This window comes from Manihot esculenta, chromosome 3, assembly GCF_001659605.2.
Source record: "Manihot esculenta cultivar AM560-2 chromosome 3, M.esculenta_v8, whole genome shotgun sequence".
Classification (NCBI taxonomy): Eukaryota; Viridiplantae; Streptophyta; class Magnoliopsida; order Malpighiales; family Euphorbiaceae; genus Manihot; species Manihot esculenta.
Window position 1 is genome coordinate 9847827 of NC_035163.2, and position 10179 is coordinate 9858005.

The 10179-nt window shown below is 31.1% G+C and overlaps 1 protein-coding gene across 1 annotated transcript; it reads left to right on the top strand.

The window, feature by feature from the left end:
* The first annotated feature begins 7173 nt into the window (after window positions 1-7173).
* Window positions 7174-8885, top strand: LOC122723340 (protein SODIUM POTASSIUM ROOT DEFECTIVE 2-like). The gene is made up of 3 exons (XM_043955354.1): window positions 7174-8139; window positions 8376-8451; window positions 8546-8885. The coding sequence occupies exons 1-3, from the start codon at window positions 7933-7935 to the stop codon at window positions 8671-8673; spliced, it is 411 nt and encodes a 136-aa protein (XP_043811289.1). The 5' UTR covers window positions 7174-7932; the 3' UTR covers window positions 8674-8885.
* Window positions 8886-10179: the final 1294 nt, after the last annotated feature.

Consider the following 10179-nt stretch of genomic DNA (forward strand, 5'->3'; position numbering starts at 1 on the left):
ACAAGCAACTCAACAACCTACATTGTCCAAAACTCACATAAAAACCTAACAATGTTCAACTAACCTAAGCATGCATTTCTACCCCATGGGTCCTCTTAAAACTTGTTTAAAACATAGAATTAGCTCAAGATCGACTCTTACCTCTTGAAGATCGAGAGAGAGTGTGACCTAACTTGGAGATTTGGGGAGGATGGGTTCCTGAGGTCTCCAAGTTTCACAACTTCGATCTAAGCTCGAAATCTTCAAAAATCAAGTGAAAACTCATAAGAAAATCATGAAGATTCGAAGGAAGAAGCTCAAAATCGATGAGGGACGGCGGAGAACTCACCTTGGCCGAAAACGGGGAGAAAAACTCACCCGTTCGGACATGGGGACCCCTTTATAGGTGGCTAGTCAGGCCACTTTCGGGGGCCTAACGTGCCTCCGCATGCATGCCATGTTCGGCGGCCAAACATAAGGTTCAGTGGCCGAACCTAGACTTCCCTCTCTCATGCCTTCGGGGGCCTAAAGCACTCCCGAAATGCATGCATGTTCGGCAGCCGAACTTGAGGTTCGGCGGCCGAACCTGGGTCTTCCTCCAAGGTTATTTTCATACAAAACTCATTTCCTTCCTTGCTTAAAACCATAAAATACATTAAAACATTTCATAAAAACATGCTTTTACCCTTCTAGGGATTTTCGACATCCGAGATTTCACCGGACGGTGGGAATTTCGATACCGGAGTCTAGCTGGGTATTACAAGGAAAGTGGCGCAGTTTGTATCCACTTGCGAGATATGTCAAAGGGTGAAGCTGGAACATCAGAAGCCAGCTTGGATGCTCAACCCACTACCGATTCCAGAGTGGAAATAGGAAAATGTGGCAATGGATTTTGTGGTGGGATTACCAGCAATGTCCAACAGACTAGACTTTATATGGGTAATAGTGGACAGATTGACTAAATCTGCTCACTTCATTCCTATCAAGAGTGGCTATTCTATGGACAAGTTAGCGCAGGTGTATGTAGAGGAGATTGTCAGGCTACATGGGGCTCTAGTATCAATAGTGTCAGATAGGGGACCCCAGTTTACCTCTAGGTTTTGGCGGAGTCTGCAAAATACTATGGGCATGAGATTGGACTTTAGCACTACCTTTCATCCACACACTAAAGGACAGTCAGAGAGGACCATCTAAACGATAGAAGATATGTTAAGAATGTGTGTGCTAGACTTTGGCGGTTCTTGGATGCAACATCTACCACTGGTGAAATTTACCTACAATAATAGTTATCATGCTAGCATTGGGATGGCTCCTTATGAAGCTCTATATGGGAGGAAGTGCAGGTCACCTGACTCGCGGTTGTCGAAGTCGGTCAAAAATAACCTTTCCGGTTATCAACAATATTATTACTGCAGATAGTGGTAAAGGATCGAATCCACAGAGAATTGAAAACTTACCTTTCTTTCTTATCACAACTAAGAGAGTTAACTGAAAGCAAAAATTAAACTGAAAGAGAAGTAAACTGAAACGAGATAAACTGAAAGCAAATAAACTGAAAGTAAAATGGGGGATTTGAGATTGATTTAATTGATCTAATTCTGAAAGCAGTAAAAGTAAAGTGAATAATAAAAATAAAGGGAATTCAATAATGAAAAAGCTCTAGTTGAAGAATTGGATCCACTTCAGTTGTTGGATTGATCATTGAAACTTATGTTCTTTTGATTGATTCAATAGATTAGTTATGGAGATGGAAAATGCTTCTCACCACCATGTCTCTCCTTAATCATAAACCAATTAGGGAACGTCCTCTAATTAATTACTAATTAACAAGTTGCCAAGGAACGTCCTTGGGCCTTAGGCATCAAAACAACTGTCAATTGCATTAAGAGATAGAGAAAGCCAATCCTAGCTACTCAAATGCATGAGATGTTGCTAGATCATACAATTTCCTTAGTTTTTATACCAAGTGTTCTTATGTTTGAACAATCCAAGCAATGACAGACTTAAAATTATCCAAACTAACAATATATTACCTTGTAATCAAGAATCAAATGGCCAATTTGATCAAAACAACAAAGCAATAATGAATCAAGCATGAAATTGTATGAATATTGAATAAACTAAAGACAAACAATTTATGTTCAGATCTCACAATCCATAAAACAACTTAAGTTTCAACCACTCTTCAACTAGAATAAAAGGTTTCAGCCACTCATGGCTGAACCAAAAACCAAAAATAAAAGAAAAGAAGAAAGGTAGAAGAAGAAGAGGTGTGGGCGTCGGCCTTGTGCAATCCGAGAAGAAGAGATGCAAGAGTTGTTCAGAAGAGTGTCTCGGCTGGCTTATGTGCTTCTTAAATAAGATTAGATGTTGACCTTGCTGCCCAAGAGGTGCTTGTTGCCCAAGTTGTGTCTGAAAAGGAAAGAATCACGTTGCAAGGTCTTTAGAAGGAAGGAGGAGCACGGATGGCTCTTCAGAAGGAAGGTGGCGCGCGAATGGGGTTATGCAGAGGGAAAGATATGATGTCCAATCTTTCCTTTTTAGGTGGAGCCTTCGTTTGAATTTCAAATCTTGAATGGGTGAGGCTATGTGGATACTTGCAGTTTCTCCACCAATTGCTTAGTTATCAGATTATCATAACTGCAACTATCTATAATTAGCCTGTAAATCGCTTCCCACTCGACACTTCGCCTAGAAAGTATTCCTCCTTTGCATCTCATCCTCCTATTTCGTTGAGCATAAAATTTTCTTCACCACATAGGTGACCTCACCATTTTCATAACCATCAATAGACCCATCATCGTCGTCCACTTCCTCCTCAGATTCAACCACCTCCTCAATTATATTAACCTATTGACAATCATTATTAACTCCCCTGCATTCTAGACAATTATTCGATCGATGTTCAGGTTGCCTATAGCGATAACATATGTCTTCAATTGATTTCTGATAAGGATTGATTTTGCCTCCTTTGTTGTTGTATTAATGACTACCTTTCCCTTACTATCTCTCCTTTTATCCACAGTATTCTGATGATTATCAAAATTTACAGTCCTAGAAGATTGTCTACTGTAATTACCTCTATACTGCTGAGTTCCTATTGAACCAAAATTTCTGTAATTAAAATTTCGATTAGACTGATGTCGAGGCTGCCATTCAACACGTTCTTTTGCGCTTTTCGCCATCTCAATGGCATCTACCAAAGTGAAAAATCGCAGCTGCCCATCATACAGCAAATTTCACGATTCAGTCCCCTCTGATAATGAGCAACCTACTGGGCTTCATTCTCACAATTATCAGTCCTCGCCTGCAATCGCAAAAACTCCTCTTATATTCATCAACCCTTTGACTCCTTTGAATACAGTCATGATACCGGTTATACAAAACCTAAGCCTAATCACTAGGCAATAACCGTTGTTCAATCATCAACTTAATCAATAACTAGTTTCGTATACGTTCTAGCCTCCTACGATAGCATTCATTTTGAACAGAATTCCACCATGTTGCTGCACCACTCTTTAATTTATAAGCCACAATCAAAACTTTTTGATCCTCCTCCATGTTCATAACTTTGAAAAACCGATCAACCTCCACGAAACAATCAAGGATAGATTCTATATCTAATGAACCAGAAAAGTTTTGAAGGTCTATCTTTATCTTATAACCTTCATAATAATCCTGTTGGGGATTTGCGACAATAGGATTTGAAACTGGCTGTGGGCATTCGGCTGCGGCGGGTTGGTTGTCACCCCATTGTAAGGCTAGCTGTCCGATCATCTCCCTCAATTCTATCTAGGATTCCTCAATTGCAGTGAGTCGCGCCTCTTGGTTGTCAGCCACAGATGAACTTCTCTCTAATACCAACGAAAATAAGACTGTTTATGCTCCATCAGGAGTTTTAACTAATAACATTTACTTAGGGTGAAATTTAGAAAACGAAACGCTAGAAGCTGGTATTTCTTATTAAAATCTCCAAAATTGAAAAGTCTCAAACAGTCAAGAAAAAGGCTATTTATAAAAGAAAAAAATCTAATATGAAAAAAATTCAAAAAAATAATAAAACTATAAAATTAACCCCCTGAACTATGGAATTTTTATCTTAAACTTTGTTATTAGGTCTATGACTCTTATCACACTTTTAAAAGTCGTGCGTCTCGAAATTTTATTTCCGAGAAGCTATTGTGGGCCTCCAACGGACGTAAGCAATAGAAGTTAAGCTTGATCCAAGTCTGCCATAAAATTCAAGGCTAATTGCTCCGCATCAATAATCAAGGGATCAAAGTTTTTGTTGACATAAAGAAAATAAGAATTTCGAAATAAGAACATTAAACATAATACATATTGCAATAGACCAACTTACAACTGCATCCTACCTTTAACAATAATATCTACATTAAATTGAGGATGAAACTGACAAAATTAATAAACATGTAAAATATTATTCCATTACTCTTTTATGTAGTGTTAATTTTGAAATAAGAACAATAAGCATAAACATATATGCACACAAGTCATTAGTGAGTAGCCACAAATATATGTCAAACTTAAAAGCATGCTTTAAGAGGTGACTAAAATTGAAGGCACTACAACAAATTGAACTTTGTGTGATGAAGTTATAATGGAAAAAAATCGCCACTAAAAGTTTTCCAAAATTTGTGTATGAACACTCAAATTTCACTACTAAAACTTTTAGCATCGCAGTTTCAATGGCAACCTAGCGGCAAATTTTAATTACGCCACTAAATATTTTAGTGGTGAATTTCATGCATTTAGCAGCAATTTTTATCGCCACTAAAAATCGAATTTCTTGCAGTGAGGTCTTAATGCAGCAACGTTTCAATGGTCTCTTTGGAATATTTAGATCCTGATCTTGCACACATCATTTGCAACTCCTTCATAACTGGTGGAGTTCATAGGTCCATTGAGAAAAAAGACTCAAAATAATCATTACGATAACATGCAACAACATAAAATAAAATATAGTTAATAAGCACAACAACAATGAAAGCATGAAAAAGGAGAGACTAAGAAAACAATACCAATAAGAGAGCACTTCAAGAGAGGATCTTTAAACAACATCAGAATTTTGTTACATTTTTAATTAGGGTGTGTTGGTTAATAGCTAACTCCATTTAACTTGCTTGATTGGTCCATCATTTAAAGATTAAGAATTCAGGGGTTTAGAGATAACCCATATAATATATTTTTATTATCACTCTCCTAGATTAAAAAGGAGAGATATATATATAACAGACACTAAGGTATTTGTGCAAGCTGGTATAATCCATGTACTCAAATAATAAATTCAAAACAAAATAAGCATCTATAATAGACTCTTTACAAAATGCACTAGGGATTATAATCAACTAGTCATACAACCAGTGTTTTAAATATGTGAAATCCTTAGCGTTTGGTTATAAATGCAACAATAATTTTAAGTGTAAGAAGCAATATTAATGATGAGAAATACCTAATAAAGGGCAATAAAATTTGGGGATGCATTAGAGAGAGCAACAATAAAGCCAATGTACAGGCCCAAATTGGAAATTTAATCATTAAAATAACTTCATATCTTGTAAACAAGGGGCAGAAGTCGTATCTCCTTTATTTTCTCGCCACTAAAGCCATATCATGGTAGTTCATTAGTTGATTTTTTTATTTTAAAAAAATACGTTTAAATGTCTCTAATATTTTAAAAAGCCGTCTAATTAGTCATTTCGTTAATTTTAGTTATTAAATATTATAAAATAGTGTAAAATACTCTTGATACGAAGAGATTAATTAGTAAATTCTTTAAAATCTTGAGAAACCAATTAATAAATTTTTGAAAACTATAGGGATTAAATAGTAAAATATTTAATGATTAAAATTAACAGAATAATTAACTAGTAAACGTTTTAGAATGTGAAGAATATTTTAATATATTTTTTAAAATTAAAATACTAATTAATAAGTTTTTCTATAACATAAAAAATAAATAATAATTTTTCAAAGTTTAATTTTGCTCTGGAATTGAATTGGTTAGTTCTAACTCGGTTGCAATCAATTTCAATTCAAAAAGAAAAAAAAAAAAGCACTCTAATTTAAAATCGAATAAGAATTGCTCAATGCGATGTAGAGAGAGTGAAGATTGTAGTAGTCTAATTCAAATTTTGTACATTGTGATTTATTATTGTACCATAGCCTAGTTTTATTTCCAGTAGCCTAGTTTTATTTCCAGTCCAATTTCACAAGGGTTTAATTCAAAGAAAAACAGAATCAACGGTTGTTGTATAATTAAATTAATATCATCCACAACAATGAAGCCCGTTTTGTAAGAGGCAAAGGAATTTTTGAAAAAGGTACAGTGTGGAAAGCACAGGAGAAGAAGAAGGTGGAGCTACCACAGCCACTGTGCCTTGTGCAAATTTTACTTTTAATTTTGTCTTCATCCCTTAAATCCCAAATTACAACACTGCTTCATTACCAAAACTAATAGTGCTTTACATGAGGTGGTCCACTACACTTGGTCTTATTATCAACCAGCACAATCTGAGACTCAAAATACAATTTTAAATTCAATCAATTAAAATTAAAATTTTAATTAAAATATTTATATTTAAATATTTTCATAGTCCCTTGACTCCTCAAAGTGCATTTATATTTAAATTTATTAATAATTTATATTTTTAAAATAAAACTAAACAATAAAAAATAAATTATTTATTAAAAAATATTTTTAAATGTAAATTATTTTCATAAGCAAATAAAGACTTAATTTATAAAGCGCTTCCGCTTAATATAAAAACTAATCCTTAATCTTATTTAGGAATATTTATGCTACTCAAATTGAAAAAAACAAAATTTAAATTTTATTTAATTATGAGTTATAAATATAATAAATATAATAAATATTTTTTAAAAAGTTTAAGATTTTAAATAAATTTTAATTAAAATAAGAAAATAGGTGACATAGAAACATGCTTTCTCAATTTTCGCTGGATACTTGAATTTGCATAGCATGTGAAATTGTAGGATGGCAAGAATTAAATAAAATAGCAAAGATCATGTGATGAACAAGTGCCCTGCTTCATCAACTTTACTACAGCTTTTCTTCAAAATTCGTCTCTTTCTTGCATCAATGGTCACTCATTTTTAAAAGGAACCATCATCAATCACATGGACCAACCTGTTTCAAAATTCAAAAAAATAATTCTATCTTTCAATAATTCATCTGAATACCTTTCTCAGCTCTTCCTCTCCAATAATTTATAGCCTTCTGTCTCTATTTTCACTATTATATTTAATGCCAAACACAGTTCCCTCTCAGTTCTCAATAGTTTTTCTTTTTTAACTATTATTATTCTCTAACTAGTCCACTCCCATTTAAGACCCATATATTATTATTATTATTATTATTATTTTACTACCATGCATCATGGCTTGTCATGAAGTTTGATGTTTCTACTTCCAATTGAGAGACGGTGACCTTTGTCTTTTGTTCCTTTTCTTCACCTCTCAGGCACATGAATTCTTGCTTTCATTGAATGTACATTGTGTGGTTCTTTCATTACCAGAAAAGCCACTTGAGGGAAACCAACTTTTTGTTCTACACATGATCCATGGCTAATTAATTTCATTCTCACATCACAAAATCTAGTTGCTTTTTGGTCTATTAACTGCCTTTCTCTACAGTTTCTTCACTACTGATCTACATGGGAAAATGGGTCTTGATTCTTGATCTCATCTCTTCATGAGTTTTCTTTGGGTTTGATCTGCTCAGCTTTTGGTTTTTCCAATAAAATTTTACATATTTTCAGCAATTTCTCTCTCTTTTCGATCCCCTCATTTGATTTGATTTTAGTTTATAATTCTTGGTGATCGGATTGGTTTTCACAATATATATGAGGAGACTGTGTGGGTCAGATTAGCTTCTTTGATTAGTTTTTCCAAGAGGAAAGACGATTCGTAGACATGGGTAAGCTCAGTTTTGGTAAGGTTTGGGATTGCCTTTGTCTGAGTTCAGGTTCATCAAGCTCTTGTTTTTGCTTGAATTCCTTGGAAAATGAAGATTACGTGTTTGAAAAAAGACCTCTGATAGCAAGTGACAAAGGGCAGGTTCTCAGAATGAAAGATGTTGTTTCTGATACTCAGACCTTGGCCTTTCAACTCAAGCCCAAGGTAAGTTCTCGTTTTTATTTATACTCGAACTTGAGATCTAACCCTTCATTTGACTGCCAATGAGTAAATGTTTATTCGAAATTTGGGGTTTTCCAATATAACATGGTGGGATTTTTTATTTTTTTTTTCAAATGGTTAAGGACATGTGAATCATTGTTTCAATATAGCCAAGTTTCAATTGTCAGATCAAATCCATCACAGTGAAAATTTGAAATATTATGATTTTTAATGTTCAGATGGTGGTGTTAAAGGTGTCAATGCACTGCCATGGCTGTGCAAGGAAGGTGGAGAAACATGTTTCAAAATTGGAAGGTACATGAAAATTCCATTTTAACTAGTTATTAACCTTTTTGTTTCTTTTTTAATTTCCTCATTAAATTATTTTCTTTATTATATAAAATTGCAGGAATGACCTCATACAAAGTTGACCTGGAAAGCAAGATGGTGGTTGTTATTGGAGACATTATTCCTTTTGAAGTGCTAGAAAGTGTATCCAAGGTGAAATATGCTGAGATTTGGAATTCTCCATTCTGATAATAATAATTTATTTTTAAAAAATATTTATATATATAAATAATATTTTTTATATTTATTTATTATAAGAACTCCATTAGTTATGTATATGTACATATACCAAGAATGCATTACATGCTTAGCAAGTTTTCCATCTACTGTGTAACATGTATGCTTTTGTTAATTATTCCATCCATTTTGTGTTGTTATTTATAAGAATCGGGTTCTGAATTTATCGGATTGTGAAATAAAAAAATTTGATGGTGTAAAAATTAAACCGTTCAGAATCAAATTTATTTAAATATTTAATTTTATTAATTTTTTTTATCAAGAATTATAATGGAATCAAATAAAAATCGTACCAGACTCTGTAACAAATAAAAACCATATCAAAAAATTAATTTTTATATATTTTCTTAATAATTTATAGTGATATTATAATTCTAATACATAATTTTAATAATATATTTTATTTATCATATAATTTTAATAGAATTACACATATAATAATATTATTATTTAATTATTAAATATTATTTATTATTTTATTTAATCAATTTAGTTAATTAATTATAATTTATTTTATTTAAATAGATTACATATATATAATATACAGTAATAGAAATTTTCAAATATATATATAAACTAATAGAATTATACTATTAGAATTATGATATTAGAATATAAATTACTAAAATAATTATATATGTGTATATATATTGTATATATATAATAAAAATATAAATTTATTAAATTTTTTAGTCACTTATCAATTATAAATATTTATAATAATATAATTTAATTAATTTCATCAGTTAATTAACGTTCGTTCTATCCAAATAAAATATCTCAATATTAATATAATTATACTAATAGAATTTAAATTATTAAAATAATTATATATATAAATATTTATAATTGTTATTAATATATATATATATATATATAATTATATATTTTAGTCATTGATTAATTATTAAAGGTTTATAAGAGCATAATTTAATTAATTATACTTTATTATATTTAAATAGATTATATTATATATTATTTTCATATTAATAAAATTTGTACTAATGGAACATAAATATATACCTGTTAATAAAATATAAAAAAATAATATTAAGTTAAATTATGTCATTTTAGATATTACGTAATTTTAAATAAAATTATACAGTTTTATAATAAAAAATTTAAATAAATTTACAACATTTCATTTTAAATAAAATTACATAGTTTTGTATAAAAAATAAAAAAATTAAATAAATTTACAACAGAGTTTTTAGAAACTGTTTTTGGAGTTTTTTTTTTTTAAGAATTTAAAAATTATAATTGGAAAAATATATTATATTTGGTTATTTATTGTTTTGATATATTTTAAATGAAAATATTATATAATATTAGGTATGTTTGATATTATTTTAAAGTTTGAATGTGAAACTTATTAATTTAATATAAATAATATTAATATTATGTTAGAAATATTTAATTATTTCGTTCAAATTTAAATTTTATTATAGGAATTAGGGA